Consider the following 24,727-nt stretch of genomic DNA (forward strand, 5'->3'; position numbering starts at 1 on the left):
TCCTGGGTTCTATCCCCAGCCCTTACAGGGCAGCGGGAACCTGGGAAGCAGTGAAGGGTTGGGTTCGTAACGGCCGCACAGCTCCACACGTGCTCCCTGGGACGCGAAGGGCTGCCTGGACCCTGTCTGTGTTAACAAGGATGTCGGATGGTGCCAGGAGCTACCACAGTGCCCGCAGTCCTGCGGGTGAGTGGTCGAGGCCCCCTGAAGACGAGGCTGGGGCTGGAGAGAGCCAGACGGCCCGGCCCAGCCCAATCTCCTTCTCCAAAGGAGGATGGGAAGGCGCCGGGGATCGGAGTCGGCCCTGCGTCCGCCGAGGTCGGGAACCGGCTGGCACATCCGTGCCCGGCGCTAACAGCGCAGCGCCGCACAGCGCGGGAGAAGGCAGCGTGTTCCTAGCCATTGCGAGCAGCTCCTCAGGGCCGGGGTGAGCTGTCCCTCTCTCGCGTCCGGCCGGCTGACCTCCTGGGAAGTGCTCCAGCCCAACCCAGCATGATCAGGCTCCGGCCCTGGGCAATCAGTGCGGCCTCAGGCCTGGCTTTTCCAGCAAGTCAGCTACCTCCTAGCAGTGCCGTGAAATAGGCTGAAACTCAGGAAGGACCCAGGCGCAGTAGGACGCGCCAGCAAGAATAGGCCTGGCTGCGTCGGAGTGAGGGCGACAGCAGAGGGCTTGGGGGTGAGAGCCGATCGCAGCCTGAACACGAGTCCGCAAGGTGACGTGGCTGGAGAAGCCGGCAGCTGTCGGCTGGGACTGCCTCTGCAGGGGTGCTGCAAGCCAGGCCGGGGAAGTAATTCTTCCACCGCGCTCAGCCCCGAGCAGGCCTTGGCCGGAGTCCTGTGTCCAGTTCCCACGCTCTGGGGCTGACACGGCCATGCTGGAGGAAATGCGGAGGACAGCTGCTGGGGCTGAGCGGTCTCGGCCACACCGGCGATGCCGTGTGGAGCTTTCTTGGTCTAACGACAGGTTTTTTTTCTTGAAGAATATTTTCATTGGTGTTCAGCCTGAAATATTATTGTTTGGTGTTCCAGGGTCTTCAGAGACACGAACGCTGGGCGCGCGTCTCCGGATGTGGGGTGGGTGGAGGGGCCCCACGGGTTTGTCTGAAGTCGGGAGTTCTGGGGTCTCTGGGAAGGGCATAAAGTCTAGTGGTTGTAGTGACAAGGGCCTGGGAGTCAGGACTCCTGGGTTCTATCCCTGGCTCTGGGAGGGCAGTGGGGGCTAGTGGGTAGAGCTGGGGTGGGTGGGAGTCAGGACTCCTGGGTTCTATCCCTGGCTCTGGGAGGGCAGTGGGGGCTAGTGGGTAGAGCTGGGGTGGGTGGGAGTCAGGACTCCTGGGTTCTATCCCCAGCCCTGGCAGGAGTGGGAACCTGGGAAGCAGTGACTCTGCTGATGATTTGGACTCGTAACGGCTGCTTCCAGGGCAGGACACACCGGGTTTGCGTGCTGTGGGGAGGAGACACACCGCAGGGGCACAGCGGTAAGGCTTGGCGAAAGAGGAGGGGGCTGCGTCGTTCTCCTTCCACCAAGGGCGGGCCGAGAAGCGAGGGCCTCGGGGAGAGGTTTCAGTGGCAGTCGACGTCCGGGTCAGTCCTGCAGGCCCGCTGCGTCTGGCAGGGATTCGAGATCCATGGGCAACAGGGCTAAAAGCGCTGCTGTGGGGTGTCATTGCGCCTAACGACATCACCTCGCCAAGTTCCCACGCTGGCGCCCCCAGATAAGAGAGGGCTGTGTGAGCAGGAGCCGCCCCGACACTGGCAGCGCTGGGTGGAAGAGTCCGCGCTCACCCACGTCTGTGTATTGTAGCTGTGGGGGAAGAGGGGAAGGGCCGGGGCTCCTGGGTTCGCTCCCTGGTGCTGTGAGGGAAGTGGGGTGTAGTGGTTAGAGCAGGAGGGCTGGGAACCGGGGCTCCTGGGTTCTAGGGGAGTGGGGCCGAGTAGTTTGGAGAGGTGGAGTCTTGTGGGTTAAAGCCAGGACTTTGGGACCCAGGACTCCTGGGAGAAGAATGAGGCGCTGTACCCCTAAAACAGGCCCTGTGCTCATGCAGCGCCTGGCACAGCAGGCCCCCTGGTCTCAGCGAGGCTTTGCCGTCGCCCCGGGCAGAAGGCTGCTGCTGGGATGCTCGCAGACTGTTAGTGCCTTTGCGGCTGCTGAGGGCTGAAGACCAGCAGTTGCAGGGTGCTGAAGGCAAAGCAAACCCCTGACTGCTCCCAACGTTGGCACGGAAAGCGCGCCAGCGAAATGCCTTTGGACGCGGGTCAGGCCCGGCCTTGGAGCACAGCCCTGCTGGTGCAAAGCCGGAGCGCGCCCACCTCTGCCAGGCTGCTGCCAGCCGGGGACCCGGCGTCCTGGGGCCGAACACAGAGGCGTGGGGAGCTGGCCGCAGAGGTGCCGGCATCTGAGCCCTGACACTTACTCACCACATGGCCCTGGGGGATTAGTTCAGCGTCTGATTCAGGGCGGCGTGTGTTGAGCAGGGCTAAGAATCCCTCCCTCCCAGGGCTGTTGGGAGGATTAATTCGCTAATGTGCCCTAATTGCTTTGAAGATTATGAACACGAGCCCTGCCTGGAAACCGACGGGGCTGTAAATTTTGTCTGACTAGCCCAGCCCGGGAGGGCAGAGCTGCGAGCCCCGAGGGCCGATGTTGGGCGGCGTGCGCAGCTTCTCCCTGGAAAAAGCTGTCGGGGTGCAGCCAATGCTCAGTGACCTCTCGGCAACCGGGGAGTGATCCTGCAGGCCCTGGTGGGAGTGGGGATCTCGAAGGGAGTGGGGTCTAGTGGTTAGAGCTGGTTGCAGGACTCCTGGGTTCTGTCCTCCCTCTGCCATGGTCTGTTTTTCTTTTCTCTGCATGCAGGTTATCCAGCTTCTTCTCCTGCCGTGACCTCCCGGATGGAGAGAGGCGCCAAGTCGAGTGCCCCGGATTGCCAGGGCTCGGCTGAACGGGAGACCGCAGGAGGTAGCCACGCAGATGAGGAAGGAGCGGGACGAGCCCAGGGAATGTGCAGGAGTAAACAGAGGCTGGGCTCCTGGCTTCTTGGGGAGGAGAGGGGTATGGTGGGGTGAGGCAGGGGCTCCTCAGAGCCCTGCTTGGCCCTGTAGTGAGGGGAGGGGTAACCTGCATGTCTCTGACCCCCAGTTCCCACTCCTCTCCCAGGGCCAGGGAGAGAACCCAGGAGTCCTGGCTGCCAGCTCCCCTTGTTACCTGCACAAATTTCTCATCCCTTTCATGCTCAGGGACACGCACCCCTTTACCCAATCCTAGGGCTCAAGGCGTGACCCTGTCAGTTTAAACTCCCGCCTTCCCCAATTCCTAGGGCTCAGGGCGTCACTCCCTGCCGGCCTGCAAGGTCAGGGCAGCTGCAAAAGCCTCACGCAGTCATATTCTCATTCTCTATTTGTTTACGATTGCCCAGAAAGCAGAATCCGTGCATAGTGTCAGGCTCACCGGTCCTGATCGGTATCGGAGAGGTCGCTGTGTTCGTCTGTATCTTCGAAAACAAGAAGTCCTGGGGCACCTTATAGACTGACAGAGATTTCGAAGCATGAGGTTTTGTGGGCCAGGACCTGCTTCGTCAGATGCATGAGTGGAGGGGGGTTTTCCAGAGGGGTGTTTAAAGAGGGGGTCCCAGTAAAAGGCAGCACACAGCCTTCCCCTGTGGGGACAGACAAAGTCGCTCTCTGGATGCTGGTTGCTGCACCTCAAGGATCTTGGAGGGCCTGGGGGGTGAGTCCTCCTTGAGGTGTTCCTTCTTCCCTCCTGATTCATGTCCTGTTCTTCTTTCTTCCCTTGATGTTCTTTCCTTCTTGGGCCCCAGTACTTGAGTCCTGCTTAGCTGAGCCTTGACCTATTATTTTAGTACAGTTTTACTAACCAGTCATAGCCTACGGTAACAGAATCACCTCACCAGTCGCAACCCACCACCTTCGCTGATTTACACGTAGCAAAGTTAATTACACAGCAGCCGGGAGCAATGACAAACCAGACAGGGATGATACAGGAAGCAGTAGAAGAGTGAAGACAATCAGCAGAGAATGGAGATTCCGCAGCCTCAGCTGTCGGGAAGGCGTTGCCTGCCAGATGAAACGCTGTTAACAAAGTTTTCCTTACCCATCTTGAGATCTGTATAACAGTGGGTGGGGTTAGGATGTGGTTGTCTTCACAGCCTGATATGATCCTGTTGTACACCCTGCTTTAAACCACCAGCCCCTGCTGTCCCCCAGCAGCTGGGGAGAGAACCCAGGAGACCTAGCCCAGCCCCAAGCCCCCTTAATTCACTAAGCCCCATGTCTGTCTCAGGGCCAGGGAGAGAACCCAGGAATCCTGGCTCCCAGCCCCTCCCACTCTAACCACTAGACCCCACTCCCTACCCACAGCCAGGGTGAAACCCACAAGTCCTGATGCAGTCTTACCTCTGTCTCCCCAGCTGAGCAGCTGTCGCCGGACGACAAACCTCCCCGGGACGCCAAGCTCGCCGGTGCCGAGTGGCCGTGGGGGACCCTTCCCTGGACTCAGGCCAGCCGCCCTCCCCCCTGCGGCCCCCCGCCCTCTGCCGCCTCCTCCCGGCCCCCCGCCCCGCCGCCGCGCAAGGGTGAGCGCCCCTACATCTGCAACGAGTGCGGCAAGAGCTTCAGCCAGTGGTCCAAGCTGGTGCGTCACCAGCGCATCCACACGGGCGAGCGACCCAACACCTGCTCCGAGTGCGGCAAGAGCTTCACCCAGAGCTCCCACCTGGTGCAGCACCGGCGCACCCACACCGGCGAGAAGCCCTACCGCTGCGGCGACTGCGGCAAGGCCTTCAGCTGGAGCTCCAACCTCATCCAGCACCAGCGCACCCACACCGGCGAGAAGCCCTACCGCTGCGGCGAGTGCGGCAAGGCCTTCAGCCAGAGCACCAACCTCATCAAGCACCAGCGCTCCCACACCGGCGAGAAGCCCTACCAGTGCACCGACTGCAAGAAGAGCTTCTACCGCAGCTCCGACCTCCTCCAGCACCAGGTCACCCACACGGGCGAGCGGCCCTTCAAGTGCGCCCAGTGCGGCAAGGGCTTCACCCAGAGCGCCAACCTGGTCAAGCACCAGAAGATCCACGCGGGCGAGAAGCCCTTCCGCTGCACCGAGTGCGGGAAGACCTTCATCCAGAGCTCGGAGCTCATCCAGCACCAGCGCACCCACACCGGCGAGAAGCCCTACGAGTGCCCCCAGTGCGGCAAGAGCTTTGGGCACAGCGCCACCCTGGTCAAGCACCAGCGGCTGCACATGGGCGTGGAGCCCTACAAGTGCCCCACCTGCCACAAGACCTTCGGGCTCAGCTCGGCCCTGGCCCGCCACCAGCGCTGCCACACCGAGGAGCGGCCCTACGCCTGCGGTGAGTGCGGCCAGAGCTTCAGCCTCAGCTCCAACCTCACCCTGCACCTGCGCATCCACCGGGGCGAGAAGCCCTACCGCTGCGGCGAGTGCGGCAAGAGCTTCGGCATGAGCTCCACCCTCATCCGCCACCAGCGCATCCACACCGGCGAGAAGCCCTACCAGTGCGGCGAGTGCGGCAAGAGCTTCGTGCGCAGCTCCCACCTGGTGCAGCACCGGCGCACCCACACCGGCGAGAAGCCCTACCGCTGCGGGGAGTGCGGCAAGGCCTTCAGCCAGAGCTCCAACCTCATCACCCACGAGCGCATCCACATGGAGGAGCGGCCCCACGTCTGCCACCAGTGCGGGCAGCGCTTTGCCGAGGAGGCCGAGCTGCGGCGGCACCAGGGGGAGAGGCGCTGTGGCGGGGCGGGGGGCGGGGAGCCGCCAAGGAGCCGGGAGAGCTGGGCTTGCAAGGAGCGCGGGGAGAGCTTTGGGGGCAGCTCGGCCTTGGCCACCCACCAGGAGGCCCACGCGTCCTGCATCTGCAGCGACTGCGGGCAGAGCTTCCCCGACAGCTCGGCCTTGGCCAAGCACCAGGAGGCCCACGCGTCCTGCATCTGCAGCGACTGTGGGCAGAGCTTCCCCGACAGCTCGGCCTTGGCCAAGCACCAGGAGGCCCACGCGTCCTGCACCTGCAGCGACTGTGGGCAGAGCTTCCCCGACAGCTCGGAGTTGGCCACCCACCAGATGACCCACGTGTCCTGCATCTGCAACGACTGTGGGCAGAGCTTTGCGGCCGGCTCGGACCTGGCCAGGCACCAGGAGGCCCACGCAGCCTGCGCCTGCGGCGAGTGCGGCCTGAGCTTCGGCGACAGCTCTGCGCTGGCTGAGCACCGGCACACCCACGCCCCCTGCATCTGCCCCGAATGCGGGCGGAGCTGCAAGGACAGCGCGGCCCTGACCCGCCACCAGATCACCCACATGCGGGAGAAGCTTTACAAGTGCCCCGACTGCGGGCGCAGCTTCGGCGACATCGCTGCTCTCACCCAGCACCAGAGGAACCACATCAGGGAGAAGCTCAGGTGCCCGGACTGCGGGCGGGGCCTCGGGGCGAGCTCGGCTCCGGGGGCCCACCAGAGAGGCCGCCCCCCAGCCAAGCCCGTCCACCTCTGCCCAGCTGCCAGCAGCCGCGCCGAGGCAGAGCCCGTCCCTGACAGCTCAGCTCTCGATGTCCACGGTGGCCACGCCGGGGCAGAGCCGTCCCACGCGGCTGTGGGTGAGCAGGAAGGAGGCCGGGCCGTGGCAGATCCTGCCCCCAACGGTGGCCACCGGGGCTCAGGGGAAATAGCCAACCTCATCCGGCGCCCGGCCACCGAGCCCTACAAGTGCCATGACTGCGGCCAGAGCTTTGCCGAGGGCGCCGGTCTCTCCCGCCACCTGGCCTCCCACCCCAAGCCCTGCCGCTGCCCCGAGTGTGGGCGGGGCTTCTCGGACGACGCCGCCCTGGCCCGGCACCAGGAGGGCCACGCCAGCGGGGAGCCGGCCGGGCCCGGGGAGAAGAGCCGCAGGAGATGTGCCGAGATCGCCGCTGTCCTCCTGCGGCAAGGAAACCACGTGGCCGGGCGGGGCCTGAGGAGTCGTGTGGCAGGCGACTCCCCTCCTCCCAGCGCCCTGACTCGGCCCCGCCTCCAGTCCTCCGGCCGTGGCCTGGCCACACCCACCCGCCGGGCCGGGGGCTCGGTGCTGCTGCAGCACCTCCAGAACCACGTTGGGGACAGGGCATGAGACACCCGGGCAGGAGAGGCCGCGGGGGGAGGGGGGCTGCTGGAGCATGGGGAGCAGGTGGGGGGAGCTTGGGATCCGATTTGAGAGTGTCAGTGGGATCTGGGGGGCCTGGGCTGCAGGGGTTGGGCTGAGATCCGGAGAGGCTGGGTTTGTGGGGTGGGGTCGGGCTGGGATCTAGGGTAGCAGGGTTGAGGGGGTCCTGCTGGGGTTTGTGCAGTGGTGGCGCTGGGATTGGGATCCAGGGGGCTGGGTTGGGAGGGGTCAGGCTGAGATCTGTGGGGCTGGGATCTGTGGGGCTGGGTTTGTGGGGGGTTGGGATCCAGGGGGCTGGGTTGGGAGGGGTCAGGCTGAGATCTGGGGGGTTGGGATCCGTCGGACTGGGTTTGTGGAGGGGTTGGGATCCAGGGGGCTGGGTTGGGAGGGGTCAGGCTGAGATCTGGGGGGTTGGGATCCGTGGGGCTGGGTTTAGGGGGGGGGTTGGGTTGGGATCCGGGGGGGGGTGGGATGTTGGGGGCTGGGTTTGGAGGCATGGGGCTAGGATCCAGGGAGCTGGACTGGGGGGGTTGGCTGGGATCTGGGGGGCCGGGTTGAGCTGTATGAGGGGGACTTGACTTAGGCCAGGTTTGGCTCTCTCTGGGGGATCTGATTTCATTGTGGGGGTCTGTGAGCCTGCCCTGGGTGGTGGTGCTGGGTGACTGTCCCCCAGCTGCCCTGCCCCAGAGGCAGCTGCATTTCAGTGCTGGTCCAGCCCTTCCCTGCCCCTCCTGAAGAGGCAGAACGCTCCCTCCTCTGTCTGCTTGGAGTATCTCCCCTCTCCTTGGCCATGGCTTCCCCTTTGGCCTTTGTCTGAGCTCCGAGAACCCACGGGTCTCCCATACCCCCTCCTGTCGGTGCTCAGAGCCTGGGATCGCGGCCTTGTCCCAGCTCACCGAGGTCTCTTCCTCTCTGGGGCAGCTGGTCCAAGCCGGGAAGCAGCCAGGACTGCTTGGTTGTGGCATTGGACAGCCTTAGGACATATCACGCCAGTGCGCTCGGCTTTACTTGCCCCAGCTGTGAAATGGGGCTAGAGAGACCAGGCTCCTCGCTGAGCAGACGGCTGCTGGAAGGCTGATCCGGGGGCATGTTCTCCGGGGAATGGCCTGCACCTCCTGAGACCATCCCATTGCTCAGGCGAACGCGGCCAGTGGCAGGTGTGACAAAGGGGCTTTCGGAGCTGCTGGGGGGAGAGTGGAGACCCCACCAGCCCCAGGCTCCCCCCTTCCCCTTGACCCCTCCTCCTGTGCCAGCAACTCTGCTTACCAGCCCCCTCCCCTGCCTTTCTGGGGCCCTGCAAACTGCCAATTCCAGCCTTTGGGCTCCAGGCTGGCAGGGGAGGATGGGGCTGGGCAGGGCGTGGAGCCTGGCGAGGGGCGAGCGCCCCCCGGCCATCCCAGGAGGTGGTGCCTGCGGCCGGTGCCGTTTGGGGAGGTGAGCGCCACCGTTGCGGCAAAGCGTTTTGGGGTGACATCAGTTTCAGCAAATGGTTGGGGTGGGGGGGCTGTGAACAGTCCCCGAGAGATGAAACGGTTCCAGTCTGATTCCAGCGTGTTTAACGCCTCCCCCCACCCCCAGCTTGCTTACGACAGCCCCAGCCCCCGCTCCGAAGTGTTAAAAACGAGGGTCGGAAGCCAAAGATTTGCCTGGAGCCCAGGTGGGATTTTTTTTCACCCTTTTGTTGGGCCCCAATATTGTACTTCCGCCTCTGAGTGAGGGTGGGGCGTTCATCCGCCTGTCTCTGGTGGAGCTGGGAGCTAGAACGGCTATACTGGGTCAGGCCAAGGGCCCGGCTCACCCGGCATCCTATCTGACCCCAATGCCCAGGGCTGGGTGCCCCAGAGGGTGTGAACAGAACAGCCGGTTCCCAGGCTCTGGCTCTGGAAAGCCGTGGCTGACAGATGTGTGATGGGCCCCTGGCCGGTGTTCCTGTCCTCCGCGCTGTGGGTTTGGAAGAAAACCTGCAAGAGATTTCACTGCTGCTCTGGACTGGCACAGCCGCAGTGGGGCGAACTGGACATTAACCCCGAGGTTTGACCCCTTTAAAAGCCAGCAGTGTACAGCCTGTCTTTCCCCTTCATTTCGTGCTCTACCGTACACTGGGACTGACCCAACCAGCCTCCGACACATGTACAAGCTGCATGGCGCAGGTATTGGGGGGGCGCAAATTCTTTCCTTCTGTGTCCGTACAGCGCCTAGCGCTCAGCGTGCGAAAGGGGTGACGGGCTGGTGCACAGGTCAGAACAGACGGATCCCCCTTGAAAGAGACCAGGGTTGTATTTCTGCTTGAAAAGATTTGAGTCCGTTTCAGTGCCGTTAGTGAAACAGGATGGAGTGTCCACATCTCCCACTTTTTGTGGGGTAGAATTTTTGTTCCGCTCCTGGACTCCAGTGAAATTTGAAATTGACTTTTTTTTGGGGGGGGGGGCGGGGGGGAGGGGTTGAAAAACTTTCCCTGAAATACAGTGAGTTTTACTGGCATGTGAAATTTTACAGCTATTGACGCGTGATGGGAAATCTGGATAGAAAATACTTGGGAAAGATTCTGAATTCTGCTGGAAAATATTGAAATTCAAAATATCTGTGAAAATATTTTGGTGAAATTGGAAACTGATGCAAAACATCACTCGAAATTCAAAAGATAACTGGGAAACATTTCAGTGAGGTTTGCCACCGGGCTAGGAAATGTCAACGTTGAAATGCCAATGAAAAGGTTCTGCTGACAACTGAAATAGATGAAATATGTCATTGGAATTTTAATTTTTTTAGGGGGAAAAATACAATGATTCAAAATACGATGGAAAATGTCAGAATTAGTAACGTAACTGGAATGTTGTGGTTGAAATGCTTGTGATATTTTGAGATGGAAATTTAATTTTGTTGGTATGGGATGGAAAATAGCAAAATTTGACATGAAGTTGAAACATTTTCACTGGAACTTGCTATTCTGATTGGAAGTTTTCATTGATAGGTTCAATGAGAACGTTGGAATTCAAATTTCAGTGGAAAAAAATTGAGCGAGATTTAAGATTTTGATGAAAAAGTCACAATTTGAAATGCCAACTGCTTTTTTGACATTTGAAATTGATGAAAACAATGCACTGGAATTTTTAAATTGTGAGGAAACTATTTCAACAACAGTTGAAATTCTGAAGGAAAACAGAAATTTGTAATGTCAGAGAAAGATTTGTGTATGAATTTGAAATGCTGATGATGAATGTTTTCACTGATATTTGAAGGGTGGGAGAGAAATGTTGCAATTCACATTTTTGAGGCAAAAATCAGTAAGATTAAAAATTCTGATGGAGAAATATTAATTGAAAACATGGATTTTTTTTGCAGAAATGTTGAACATTTTTACTGAAATTGGACCTTTTTACCATTTTACTGACATGCACAGGCTTGGTGGGAAAAATGTTAATTCAGCTTTTGATGAAAATATTAAAATGAAATCTGGATGGAAAATAAATATCAAAATTTGAAATGTCAAAAATCTTGAGATTTGAAATCGATGACAAAATTCACTAGTATTTTTCATCTGAGTGGAAAGAAATTCAGTGACATTCACAATTCTCATGAAAATAATTGAATGACGTTCAAAATTCTCCAGAGAACGGCTGGCGTTTTGAAGGGGGCTGAACAGAAGGAAAGTTTGGGCTGTCCTGAGGCTCCGAAGCCGGGGAATGACCACTCCCATCCAACCCCTTTGGCATTTTGATGGAAAGCCTCGAAATTCCAAAAGCTGCAGAAGTTGTTGGCCGACATTTCAAATGTTGATGGAAATGGTCCTCGGCGTTTGGATGTGATTTGCATCCTTCGATCAAAGACGATGCAGTTAAGATTTCCCCTGGCTTCTGTTTCCCTCTCTCTAGCTCTCCCATGAGATGATGGGCCAGGCTGAATGATGCCCTGTCGTCCATGAGCGTCTGGGGCTGATCACGCCATGGCAACCTAAACCAGCCAATTTCCTCCAGCCAAAAAACCCAGCCCACAGGAATTGGTGCTGGCCAGTGCAGAAAGGAAGGAAACATTTTGCCCCTCTGAAAGCTCATGGGAGGTGGCCTGGCCCAGGATGCCAGCTGGACTGTCGAAGTCAGTTGAGTTCTCTACTTCTGTGGGGCTCAGCTGAATATCCCCTGTGTTGGTGGCTCTGTTCTCTGCTTACATCCCGGCTCTGCCAGGGCCACCATCCGCCCCAGCGGTGTCCCACGTGCGTTGCAGCCCCGCAGGTTGGGATTCTTGTGTGACTAGTGGCCAGGAGGGGTGGTGTGCCTGGAAGGGCCAGTGTTCCTCTGACGCCTGGGCCACCCTGGAGGCCCAGCACACCCGCACCGGAGCACTGGGCGGGCCCCTGGCAACGCTGCCAGGGCGGTTTTGCTCATTACGGAAATGGCATGAATAGAAACAGAGCCAGGAGCCCGCTGAGCTTCTTGGCCGGGGCCCACAACCCCCACCCCGCCACGGCGCCCTGCCCACCTCTGCTAGTGGGGCCTCCGTTTGCCAGTCTGGCTGGGGGGCAAAGGGGCTGTGAGCTGGGCTTTCACCTCTTTACGGCTGCTCTGAGCGGGAGCCCAGCGGGCCAGTGGCTGCATGAAATCTGTCCTATCAATAATACACTGTCTGTCTGTCTGTCTGTCTGTCTGTCTGTCTCTGTCTGTCTGTCTGTCTGTCTGTCTGATTAGGTGCTGCTCTGGCTGTCGGTGTACTCTGACTTTCTCATTCGATGTACATGGCTATTTTCTTTTTCTTTCTTCCTTTCCCACGCCCCCACCTCTCTCTAGTCGGTCATCTCAGCAGACTGTGGTGTGCCAGCCTCTCTGTGCCCTACAACCGCCCGCTGGCTTTGTCTGGTTCACTAGTCCCGTGGCTCCTGTGTGCCCAGGCGCAGGGGGAAGGACTCTGCCCAGGAAAGCACAGGCCTCTGCTCTCCGCAGGGGAAGCTGGGGGTTCAGCCCTGGGAAATGGCTGGTTTACTTCTGTGCGGGATGGGTGGCCTGCCTGCAGCGGTGGCCTGGCCCCTGCGGTGCTCGGAGGGAGCCGGGGGCGGGGGTGAAGGCTTTTGCCCTGTGATTTTAGGAGCGTAGCCCCCGGGGGTGACGGAGGCGGCTGCCTTTGCTGTGGTGGCTGAAGGGCAGAAGGCTGGTGACGTTTTGGAAAGAGCAAACTGGAGAATGTGGCTGTTGTGGGTGGGGAGAGCGAGGCCCCGAGGGGAGTGCAGGGGGCACTTCTCTGGAAGTGGCTGGGGGTGAGTGCACCCAGGCGCACACCCACACACGCCCCCAGGTGCACACCCAGGCACACACCCACACATGCCCCCAGGCGTCCACCCACGCACACATCCCCCGTTCTCCTCCAGCAGCGGCAGGGCCGTGGCCGTGGGCTCTCACACAGAAAACGGCCTTGGCCTTGCTCTCCCCCATATTCAAACTCTCCCCCAAAGACCCCCAAGCCGACCCCCTTCAGGCGCTGGGCACCTCTGCGTGGCTCTGGGGTGCCAGGCGAAGCTGTGCCGCTGAGACGTTCCCTCGCCCAGCGCGTGGTGCTAAGTAAAACCACCCCCCACCCAGCCCTCCCGGTCAGCTGAGCCCTTGTGGGGGTGGCTGGGAGGGATCCTGATTAGCAGAGCGCCCCCAGCTGGCAGCCTGTGATTCTACTGGTGGTGCACATCCATACATGCCTCCGTGCATGTGACAACATTTATTCCACCCTTGGGTGGAAAACGTTAGCGGGAGCCCTGCCCCAAACCAGGCAGAAAGCACAGCCCTGTGTGGCCCCGGAGAGCGTGACATCTTCCCCGGGTGGTGCTGGCCCGGTGATTTTCCAGTAGTGAGGGGCTGCCATGGTAGAGGCCCAGGCACCTCTCCCCCCAGAGCTAGAGCCAGGGTGGCGGGGGAGGGCGGCCCTGTGAAAGTTTGTGCTTAAAAACACAGCGTTTGCATCTGCATGTGAGCTCAGAAAGGGGAGGAGGGGGTGAAAGCAGCACAGAACCCCAGGGCTGGAAGGGACCTCAGGAGGTCATCACGTCCAGCCCCCTGCTGAAAGCAGGATCAGCCCCAACTACGTCATCCCAGCCAGGACCTTGTCAAGCTGGGACTTAAAAACCTCTGGGGATGGAGAATCCACCACCTCTCTAGGCAACACATTCCAGTGCTTCACCATGCTGCTGGGGAGGGAGTTTTTCCTCATATCCAACCTACACCTCCCCCTCTGTAACTTCAGACCATTGCTCCTTGTTCTGCCATCTGACACCACTGAGAACAGTTTCCCTCCCTCCTCTTTAGAGCTCCCCTTCAGGAAGTTGAAGGCTGCTATTAAATCACCCCTCAGTCTTCTCTTCCGTAAACTAAATAACCCCAAATCCCTCAGCCGCTCCTCATAGGTCTTGTTGTCCAGCTCCTCAATCATTTTGTTGCCCTTCCCTGAACCTGCTCCAGCAAATCCCCATCCTTTTTATACTGGGGGGCCCAAAACTGGACACAATATTCCAGATGTGGCCTCACCAGTGCTGAATAGAGGGGAACAACCACTTCTCTAGATCTGCTCAAAATGCTCCTCCTAATGCACCCTCGTATGCCATTAGCCTTCTTGGCTACAAGGGCACACTGTTTACTCAAATCCAGCCTTTCATCCACCATAACCCCTAGGTCCCCTTCCATCGTACTGCTGCTGAGCCAGTCAGTCCCCAGCCCATAACAATGCCTGGGATTCTTTTGCCCAGGTGCAGGACTCTACACTTCTCCTTGTTAAACTGCATCAGATTTCTTTTGGCCCAGTCCTCCAATTTATCCAGGTCACTCTGGATTCTCTCTCTACCCTGCACACAACAGTGGGTTTAAAAATGCCACTGTGGGCGTGGAAGGCAAATGGGGGCTGCCTCTGTTTAGATGTGCAAGGGTTGGATTTTTGTGGGTAAGTGTCAACTGGCACCCTGTCAGGCCCCTGCATCCATCCATAATCCCACCGTGCAGTGAGGCAATGGCAAAGGAACCTGGCCAGAGCACTAGCCAGCCTTCCCTGGAAGGAGAGGTTGTTGGGATGCTGGCAGTCCGTATCTTTTAGGGTTACAAAGCTTTAACTTTGCGAATCTCCCCTGCTTCTGTCATTAAACACCGATTGTCTGTCCTTCCCACCACCTCCAGGGTTTTCTGCAAGGGGGAAAATTTAAACAAAGTGCAAACTGGGGGGGGGGAACTTAAACAGGGTGAACCTCTCTAGTCTGGCACCCTGGGGACCAGACTGGGGCTGGGCGAGAGAATTTGCCACACCACAGGAGGTCAACATTTTCCAGCACGTTACCAACACGTCCACCGCTCACTGGGCTTGTAGGTGACATTTAGGGGTAAGTTACGGCTAAATAACAGCCCACAACGCCGAGATCCAGGACTGGTGGCTGGCAATAAACTTTCTGGGACCATGGGAAACTTGGCCACGTCCATGATGAGGGGGTGTCCGGCTAATTCAAATCATGTCAGATTACGGAGGTTGCCGGACGAGAGAATTCTGGATTGGAGAGGTTCCACCTGTGTGTGGTATCACGGTGTACAACTGCAGCTTTAGGTTGATAAAAGTGGGGGGAAAAAAGCTTATAAATAAAGTACTCGCTCCCTGAAAACACAGCAGCACACACGGAACAGGCCCAAGGCCGGGGTGGGGGGTGAACCTGGAATTAAAAGGGAAAGAGCGAGAGAGGAGGATTGGAACTTTGACTCCTCTTAGTGATGAAAATTGTGTATTTTGGCTGTGGGATGAAAAGTGCCCTTTTTGTGTGTGTGAGAGAGAGGCAGAGGCTCTGCAGAGCACACGCACAGGGCGGAAGTGAGAGCTGGCCAAAGGTGCGGGCACCTGCATCTTTGGCACACCCCTCCTCCTATGGGTGGAAAGGGAGAGGACGTTTCCAAGAAGCAGCAGCAGCGGGAGCGTGTCCTGCCTTGTGGGGGTGTTGCAGAGCTGGTGCTGGGCTGCCCCGGCTGGAGGGAAGCAAGAGGGGCCTTGTGGGCACAGCAGGTTGTTAACTGGCGGAACTCCCCACTGCATGAAAAAGGCCAACCTGCCCCCCAGCCTGCCCCGGTTTGGTGTTTCGGACGAGCAGCCAGAACACCCCATTTGGAAGGGCCGGGCCGAGCACCAGCCAAGGCCTCTCACCAGGCCTGGGCCTGGCTGGAACCGGGGGGGTCAGATGGGGAGGTCATTCCTGCACCTCCTGACCCCCGGCGGCCAGTTTTCTTGGCAGCAGCTTGTACTGACTGCTGGGTGAGATGGGGGTGGGGGGCTCTGATTCCAGCCAGAGTTAGGGGGCGGGAAACGGGCTCGATGGCCCAGCCAGGTGCAGGGGCGAGATTCCCGAGCTGGGGCACTGTGGTGGGGAAGCTCACAGCAGCAGAGTCTGGGGCTGGGGCAAAGGATGAAACCACAGAGCGGCCCGGCCCACGGGGTTCTGCCTCTGTCTCTAGGGGCAGTGGGGTCGTGATTAGAGCTGGGGGCCAGGACGCCTGGGTTCTCTCCCCAGCCCCAGGAGGGCAGTAGCAGCCGGGGGGCGGGGCCGGGAGCCAGGACGCCTGGGTTCTCTCCCCAGCCCCATGAGCGGGGAGGAAGCCGGGACTCCTGGGTCCCACGGACACGAGCGGTGGGACTTCCACTCCCACAAACCCTTGCCTGGGAACCGCCTCCGCCCATGGTGCTTTGTGGCTGGGGCCCAGAGCCGCGGGGTGCGGAGCGGGGATGCTGCGTGGAGCCGGCGTCTGCGCCCGCCCGCCCGGCCGGGGTGAGTCCCGCCGCCTGCTGCGCCCCGACGCGTACCCCGCAACCCTGCACCGCTCCGCCCCTGCCCGAGCCCCCCGGAACGCTGCGCCCCGCCGCGTGGCCCCGGCACCCCCGACCCTGCCCCGCTCCGCCCCTGACCGAGCCCCCCGGAACGCTGCGCCCCGCCGCGTGGCCCCGGCACCCCCGACCCTGCACCGCTCCGCCCCTGACCGAGCCCCCCGGAACGCTGCGCCCCGCCGCGTGGCCCCGGCACCCCCCACCCTGCACCGCTCCGCCCCTGACCGAGCCCCCAGGAACGCTGCGTCCTGCCGCGTGGCCCCGGCACCCCCGACCCTGCACCGCTCCGCCCCTGACCGAGCCCCCCCGGAACGCTGCGTCCCGGCGCGTGGCCCCGGCACCCCCCACCCTGCACCGCTCCGCCCTTCCCCGAGCCCCCCCGGAACGCTGCACCCCGCCGCGTGCCCCCAGCACCCCACAACCCTGCCCTGCTGTGCCACTCTCCGAGCCCCCCCGAACGCTGTACCCCTCCCTGTACCCCCACAACTTTGCACTGCTCGGCTCCTCCCCGTAGCCCCCAGAGTGCTGCACCCCTCCGTGTACTCCCGGCACCCAGAACGCTGCACCCCATGGCTCCTGCCCATCCCCCCTCACCCCCAGAACCCTGCACCCCTTCCTGTACCCCTGCAACTCTGCACTGCTCAGCTCCTGCCCATACCCCCGGCACGCTAGAGCCCTGCACCCCTCAGCTCCTAGAAATACCCCTGGAACCCGGCACCCCTTCGCCCCTCCCCATACCCCCTGCACCCCTTTGGCTCCGTACCCGCCCTCCCTCCACCCTCCTAACCTGGCCTGTAGCCCCTGCAGAGCCTTACCCAGACCCGCACCTGTCCCCAAATCTGCACCTCTGTCAGTCCGTCCATCTCATCCCTCGTGGGGCAAGGGAGGCAGAGAGGGGCTGCCAGTGGGGCACTCCCCGTGGGGGTAGGGGGTGGGAAGAGCCCAGCCAGGCTGGTAGGCAGACAGCCAGAGGTGGTGTATGGGGTGACAGGGCTAGAGGTGGGGATGGAGGGAGACACAAGGGGAATGGAGGTGTGTGGGGACGGGGCAGAAGGTGTGCAGGGAGAGGGAATGGATACCAGGGCATATATGGACATAGGGAGAAAGGTGGGTGGGGATGGGCTGGATGGGGCATTGACAGATGTGTGTATGGGGAGATGGCAAGAGGTGTGGAGTACGAGGAGAGAGGGACAGACGGACGAGGAGTGGGGGTGGATAGAGGGGTGTGCGGGGAGAGAGGGACAGGTGGACGAGGAGTGGGGGTGGATAGAGGGTGTGCGGGGAGAGAGGGACAGGTGGACGAGGAGTGGGGGTTCATAGAGGGGTGTGCGGGGAGAGAGGGACAGACGGATGAGGAGTGGGGGTGGATAGAGGGGTGTGCGGGGAGAGAGGGACAGGTGGACGAGGAGTGGGGGTGGATAGAGGGGTGTGCGGGGAGAGAGGGACAGACGGATGAGGAGTGGGGGTGGATAGAGGGGTGTACGGGGAGAGAGGGACAGACGGATGAGGAGTGGGGGTGGATAGAGGGGTGTGCGGGGAGAGAGGGACAGGTGGACGAGGAGTGGGGGTGGATAGAGGGGTGTGCGGGGAGAGAGGGACAGACGGATGAGGAGTGGGGGTGGATAGAGGGGTGTGCGGGGAGAGAGGGACAGTTGGACGAGGAGTGGGGGTGGATAGAGGGGTGTGCGGGGAGAGAGGGACAGACGGACGAGGAGTGGGGGTGGATAGAGGGTGTGCGGGGAGAGAGGGACAGATGGATGAGGAGTGGGGGTGGATAGAGGGGTGTGCGGGGAGAGAGGGACAGACGGACGAGGAGTGGGGGTGGACAGAGGGGTGTACGGGGAGAGAGGGACAGACGGATGAGGAGTGGGGGTGGATAGAGGGGTGTGTGGGGAGAGAGGGACAGGTGGACGAGGAGTGGGGGTGGATAGAGGGGTGTACGGGGAGAGAGGGACAGACGGATGAGGAGTGGGGGTGAATAGAGGGGTGTACGGGGAGAGAGGGACAGACGGACGAGGAGTGGGGGTGGATAGAGGGGTGTGCGGGGAGAGAGGGACAGACGGATGAGGAGTGGGGGTGGATAGAGGGGTGTGCGGGGAGAGAGGGACAGGTGGACGAGGAGTGGGGGTGGATAGAGGGTGTGCGGGGAGAGAGGGACAGGTGGACGAGGAGTGGGGGTGGATAGAGGGGTGTGCGGGGAGAGAGGGACAGACGGATGAGGAGTGGGGGTGGATAGAGGGGTGTGCGGGGAGAGAGGGACAGACGGATGAGGAGTGGGGGTGGATAGAGGGGTGTGCGGGGAGAGAGGGACAGGTGGACGAGGAGTGGGGGTGGATAGAGGGGTATGCGGGGAGAGAGGGACAGACGGACGAGGAGTGGGGGTGGATAGAGGGGTGTGCGGGGAGAGAGGGACAGGTGGACGAGGAGTGGGGGTGCATAGAGGGTGTGCGGGGAGAGAGGGACAGGTGGATGAGGAGTGGGGGTGGATAGAGGGGTGTGCGGGGAGAGAGGGACAGGTGGACGAGGAGTGGGGGTGGATAGAGGGGTGTGCGGCGAGAGAGGGACAGGTGGACGAGGAGTGGGGGTGGATAGAGGGGTGTGCGGGGAGAGAGGGACAGACGGATGAGGAGTGGGGGTGGATAGAGGGTGTGCGGGGATAGAGGGACAGACGGATGAGGAGTGGGGGTGGATAGAGGGGTGTGCGGGGAGAGAGGGACAGACGGATGAGGAGTGGGGGTGGATAGAGGGGTGTGCGGGGAGAGAGGGACAGACGGATGAGGAGTCGGGGTGGATAGAGGGGTGTGCGGGGAGAGAGGGACAGGTGGACGAGGAGTGGGGGTGGATAGAAGGGTGTGCGGGGAGAGAGGGACAGGTGGACGAGGAGTGGGGGTGGATAGAGGGGTGTGCGGGGAGAGAGGGACAGGTGGACGAGGAGTGGGGGTGGATAGAGGGGTGTACGGGGAGAGAGGGACAGACGGATGAGGAGTGGGGGTGGATAGAGGGGTGTGCGGGGAGAGAGGGACAGACGGACGAGGAGTGGGGGTGGATAGAGGGGTGTGCGGGGAGAGAGGGACAGACGGATGAGGAGTGGGGGTGGATAGAGGGGTGTGCGGGGAGAGAGGGACAGACGGATGAGGAGTGGGGGTGGATAGAGGGGTGTGCGGGGAGAGAGGGACAGACGGATGAGGAGTGGGGGTGGATAGAGGGGTGTGCGGGGAGAGAGGGACAGACGGATGAGGAGTCGGGGTGGATAGAGGGGTGTGCGGGGAGAGAGGGACAGATGGATGAGGAGTGGGGGTGGATAGAGGGTGTGCGGGGAGAGAGGGACAGGTGGACGAGGAGTGGGGGTGGATAGAGGGGTGTATGGGGAGATAGGGACAGACGGACGAGGAGTGGGGGTGGATAGAGGGGTGTACGGGGAGAGAGGGACAGACGGATGAGGAGTGGGGGTGGATAGAGGGGTGTGCGGGGAGAGAGGGACAGACGGATGAGGAGTGGGGGTGGATAGAGGGGTGTGCGGGGAGAGAGGGACAGACGGATGAGGAGTGGGGGTGGATAGAGGGGTGTGCGGGGAGAGAGGGACAGACGGACGAGGAGTGGGGGTGGATAGAGGGGTGTACGGGGAGAGAGGGACAGACGGATGAGGAGTGGGGGTGGATAGAGGGGTGTGCGGGGAGAGAGGGACAGGTGGACGAGGAGTGGGGGTGGATAGAAGGGTGTGCGGGGAGAGAGGGACAGGTGGACGAGGAGTGGGGGTGGATAGAGGGGTGTGCGGCGAGAGAGGGACAGGTGGACGAGGAGTGGGGGTGGATAGAGGGTGTGCGGGGAGAGAGGGACAGGTGGACGAGGAGTGGGGGTGGATAGAGGGGTGTATGGGGAGATAGGGACAGACGGACGAGGAGTGGGGGTGGATAGAGGGGTGTACGGGGAGAGAGGGACAGACGGATGAGGAGTGGGGGTGGATAGAGGGGTGTGCGGGGAGAGAGGGACAGACGGACGAGGAGTCGGGGTGGATAGAGGGGTGTACGGGGAGAGAGGGACAGACGGACGAGGAGTGGGGGTGGATAGAGGGGTGTGCGGGGAGAGAGGGACAGACGGATGAGGAGTGGGGGTGGATAGAGGGTGTGCGGGGAGAGAGGGACAGGTGGACGAGGAATGGGGGTGGATAGAGGGTGTGCGGGGAGAGAGGGACAGGTGGACGAGGAGTGGGGGTGGATAGAGGGTGTACGGGGAGAGAGGGACAGGTGGACGAGGAGTGGGGGTGGATAGAGGGTGTACGGGGAGAGGGACAGACGGATGAGGAGTGGGGGTGGATAGAGGGTGTACGGGGAGAGAGGGACAGACGGATGAGGAGTGGGGGTGGATAGAGGGGTGTGCGGGGAGAGAGGGACAGACGGATGAGGAGTGGGGGTGGATAGAGGGTGTGCAGGGAGAGAGGGACAGGTGGACGAGGAATGGGGGTGGATAGAGGGTGTGCGGGGAGAGAGGGACAGGTGGACGAGGAGTGGGGGTGGATAGAGGGTGTACGGGGAGAGAGGGACAGGTGGACGAGGAGTGGGGGTGGATAGAGGGTGTGCGGGGAGAGAGGGACAGGTGGACGAGGAGTGGGGGTGGATAGAGGGGTGTGCGGGGAGAGAGGGACAGACGGACGAGGAGTGGGGGTGGATAGAGGGGTGTGCGGGGAGAGAGGGACAGGTGGGGGGATGGATGGACGCACAAATCGCGGTGAGGAGCAGGGGGTCGTGTGACAGGTGTCCGTGCCTAGCAGGTTGTCTCTGGTGATTCAGTTTGTCAGCTGTCCCTTTGCTGGTTCTGCGGGTCATGGGCCCAGACGTCCGCCGGATGAGGACGAGACATCTCCCAAGATGATGACGGCACCAAGGGGGGATGTTCCTGGGAAGGCCCACGAGGGGCACCTGACTTCAGGGTCATTGACCGACCGTGAGGCTGAGGCCGAGGAAGCCACCGAGAGGGCTTGTCTCAATGGGGATGTTGTTGTGGAGGCCCTCAGGGGACAGGCTGCAAGGATAACCATGGCCAACACTTTGGCTCCCAGGATGGACGTTCCTGGGAAGGCCCAACGGGGACGTTCGGCCTCGGTCTCTCTAAGTGTCCCCAAGGTCGAGCAGGAGGAGGCGACCAAGGAGGTGCCTCCTGATGAGCAAGTTCTTGTGACTGCCCAAGAGCGACCACGGAGCTCAACGTCGTTGGCCAAGGCTGAGAAGAAGGCTGCCGCGGTGGAGCCTGTCAATGGGGATGTTGCCGGGGAAGCATCTGGGGGACTTTCGCTGTGGACGACTACGGCCAAGACAAGATCTCCAAACGTGGACGTTCCTGGTTTGGGCCAGCTGGGATGTTTGGCCGCCAATTCGCTGCCTGTCCCTAAGGCTGAGAAAGAGGAGGCTGAGGCCACCGGGGTGCAGCCACCCGAAGGGTATATTGACCTGAAGGCCAAAGAGGGACATTTCTCAGGGATGATCGTGGCCAAGGCGGCGCCTCCCTACTGGGGAGCTGACGTGAAAACTGAGGTGGAATGCACGACCTCAACGCCATCAGCCGGCCCGAAGGCAGAGGAAGGGTGTGTGCACCCTGGGGTGGTGCCACCCAGAGGGGATGTTGATGGGAAGACCCCAGAGGGCCACTCATCATGGAAGACCATGGCCAAGACGGAGCCGCTTAATGGGGATTCTGATGTGAAAGCCCCAGGGGAACCCTTGACCCTGGTGCCGTTGCCCATCCCTAGGGCTGAGAGGGATGAAGCCACCCAGCCCGTAACTCCCTCTGCCCCCACTTGCCAGCGCCCATACCGCTGCGGCGAGTGCGGCAAAGCCTTCTCCCGCAGCTCGGCCTGCCTCAAGCACCAGCGCACCCACACGGGCGAGCGCCCCTACGGGTGCCCAGACTGCGGCAAGTCCTTCGGCCAGAGCTCCACCCTCAACCGGCACCGCCAGGCCCACCTGGCCGACCGGCCGTACCAGTGCCCAGCCTGCGGCAAGGCCTACGGGACTGCCTCGGCACTGGCCCAGCACGGCAAGAGTCACCTGGCCGAGAAGCCCCACCGGTGCCTGCAGTGTGGCAAAGGGTTCAGCGAACGGTCAAACCTGGCGAAGCACCAGCTGACCCACACGGGCGAGCGGCCCCACCAGTGCTCCCAGTGCGGCCGCGGCTTCAGCCAGAAGGCCAACCTGCGGCGGCACCAGGAGACCCACCGGGGCGAGGAGCCTCACCGCTGCGCTGATTGCGGGCGGGTCTTCCGCCACGTCCGGCGGCTGGCTCAGCACCGGCAGGCCCGTCACGCGCCGGGCCAGCCCCACTCCTGCGCCGAGTGTGGCCAGAGCTTCGCCACCCGCTCCCAGCTGGCCCAGCACCAGCGCCGGCACACGGACGAGCGCCCCTACCGCTGTGGCGTCTGTGGCAAGGCCTACGCCGTCAGCTCCCACCTGCTGGTGCACCAGCGCGGGCACACGGGGGAGCGGCCCTTCCGCTGTGCTGAGTGCGGGGCCGGCTTCGCCGAAGCCACCAAGCTGGCTCAGCACCGGCGCAGCCACCAGGAGGAGAGGCCCCACCAGTGCCCCCAGTGCGGGCGGCGCTTTGGCCTGCGCTCCAACCTGACGCGGCACCAGCGGGCTCACTCGGGTGAGAAGCCCCACCGGTGCGGGCAGTGCGGCAAGGCCTTCAGCCGCAGCTCCAACCTGGCCCAGCACCAGCGCACCCACCGCGGCGAGAAGCCCTACCGGTGCGGGCAGTGCGGCAAGGCCTTCGCCGTCAGCACCCACCTGCTCATCCACCAGCGCTCCCACACCGGGGAGAGGCCCTTCCGCTGCCCCCACTGCGCCAAAGGCTTCACCGTCAGCTCCAACCTCCGCCAGCACCTGCGCACCCACACCGGGGAGCGCCCCTACCCCTGCGCCCAGTGCGGGAAGCGCTTCCGGGCGCGCACCCACCTCCGCACCCACCTGAAAGTGCACGCCTGAGCGGGCGGGAGTTAACGGACTTAGCAGTCGCTTGGGGATCCTGGCGCAGTAGGAGACCTTGGGAGGGTGGGGGGTGCTGCTGGATCACAGGGCCACAGGGGGCCGGGGGGGAGCCCTGGATCGGCAGGGCGGGACCAATGGGGGGGGCCCTGAATCAGTAGGTCCATGGGGGACCCTGGATCGGCGGGAGCCAAGGGGGGCCGGTGGGGGGCCCTGGATTGGCAGGGCCACGGGGGCCATGGGTGGGATCGTGGCTCCATGGGAGAGCACTTTTCACACTTTTTTCCTTGCGACCCTTTGGAGGAAGCCCGTGGCCCGCGGAGAGCCGGGTGCACCCTGTCGTCCGGCGGGAGGGCAGGCTCCGGCATGGGCTGGAGCGGAGGGGTTGCCGTACAGGGGAGGGCTCGGGGGCGGGGGGGGCGAGCTGGGGCGTGAGGTTGGGCTGCGGGTTCCCTCCGGCCGCGCCCCGGCAGCGCTCAGGTTCCATGCCCAGGCGGAGGTGTAGGAGTTGTTCTGTGCGCTGCTTTTGCTGGTAGGCCCCGCCCCCTCCCTGCTCCCATTGGCCAGGAACCAGCCAATGGGAGGGCAGAGTCGGTGCTTGGGGCTGGGCAGCATGCATTCCCGGTCCCGTGGCAGCCCACTGCTTGGAGGGACTTGTGGCTCTTCAGGGACCCTGGGTGTGGAGGGGTCACGGCTCTTGGCACCAGACGGGACCCTGATGGGACAGGCCACAGCTCTGGGGGACAAAGATGGTGTTCAGACCGGATAGGCCGCCAGTTCGGTCGGAGCCCTGCCTGGCCCTGGCGGAAGCTCGGCCGAGTCGAGGACAGAAGGGACCAGCGCGATCCTCCGAGCAGAGACTCGCCGTGGTTCCTGCCTCCAGCCCGGATCTGGTGGGCGAGCGAGAGCGAGACGCCGGCTTGTCAGTTAATGACTCCAAACAAGAGACTCCAGCGTGTGTGGTGCACGGCTCCTCCTTAACTAGGAGCCTTGCTTGGAAATATGGGCCAGGGCTGGAGTGGGAGGGCGCCTGGGTTCTAGCTCTGGCTCTGCCTTTGGCCTGCCATGTAATACTTCTTGGTCTCACATTTGCTGTCCTGTCTGTGTAACCTGTGGGCTCTGCGGGCATGGCCGTCTCTTTAGGCAGCGCCCGTCCTGCCGGGGCCCTGGTCTTGGCCAGGGTCTGGCCAGCGCCTGTACAACGGGGCCCCCATGTCGGCCGGGGTCTGGCCAGCTGCTGTACGACGGGGCCCCGGTCTCGGTGCTGTTGGAATAAAATGCTGCTGGGAAATGCAGCATGTGCCAGGATGGCCCCGGGGATGTCGGCGCTGCCCCTCTGGTGCATGGGCATTTGAAGAGTTCTGTGTCACAGACAGTCGGGCCAGACTTGGGCTCGGCCCTGGCCAGGCACCCCCAGGGGCACCCTTACCCCATGCCCAACGCTGAAGTGCCCAGGTGATGTGGTGAGACCAGCCCAGGGGATTTAGAACCCTCGCTGTCAAAATCAGCGTTCATTGTTCTTACTGCGGCGGCCAGGCCTCCGTTGTCTAATTACACAAACCCAGTGCCCCTGCCTGGCTCCCCCCAGTGCTCACTTTCAGCAGGCTGGGGTAGGGACGTGGGGGTGGGCTGAGGGGTTCGGTGTGGAGGTCGGGGCTGAGCCTGGGGCAGGGAGGAGGGAGTGGGGCAGGGGTTGGGGCTGGAAGGAGGGGCCTGGTCGAGGGATTGGGGGGCAGGTGGGAGGAGGGATGGGGTGGGGGTTGGGGGGACA

General features: G+C 62.0%; 1 protein-coding gene across 1 annotated transcript; it reads left to right on the forward strand.

The window, feature by feature from the left end:
• LOC142015206 (uncharacterized) lies at positions 1-23,040 on the forward strand. The gene is made up of 5 exons (XM_074998623.1): positions 1-427; positions 2,855-2,956; positions 4,425-7,126; positions 15,738-15,926; positions 20,770-23,040. The coding sequence occupies exons 2-5, from the start codon at positions 2,890-2,892 to the stop codon at positions 22,954-22,956; spliced, it is 5,145 nt and encodes a 1,714-aa protein (XP_074854724.1). The 5' UTR covers positions 1-427; positions 2,855-2,889; the 3' UTR covers positions 22,957-23,040.
• The last annotated feature ends 1,687 nt before the right edge of the window (positions 23,041-24,727 follow it).

This window comes from Carettochelys insculpta, chromosome 6, assembly GCF_033958435.1.
Source record: "Carettochelys insculpta isolate YL-2023 chromosome 6, ASM3395843v1, whole genome shotgun sequence".
Taxonomy (NCBI): domain Eukaryota; kingdom Metazoa; phylum Chordata; order Testudines; family Carettochelyidae; genus Carettochelys; species Carettochelys insculpta.

Excerpts from the sequence above, each read along its gene's own strand:
- LOC142015206 (XM_074998623.1), top strand. The coding sequence starts at position 2,890 with ATGGAGAGAGGCGCCAAGTCGAGTGCCCCGGATTGCCAGGGCTCGGCT. Across the intron at positions 2,957-4,424 it reads TGAACGGGAGACCGCAGGAG|CTGAGCAGCTGTCGCCGGAC; the intron begins GTAGCCACGCAG and ends CTGTCTCCCCAG. Across the intron at positions 15,927-20,769 it reads CGCCCGCCCGCCCGGCCGGG|TTTGTCAGCTGTCCCTTTGC; the intron begins GTGAGTCCCGCC and ends CTGGTGATTCAG.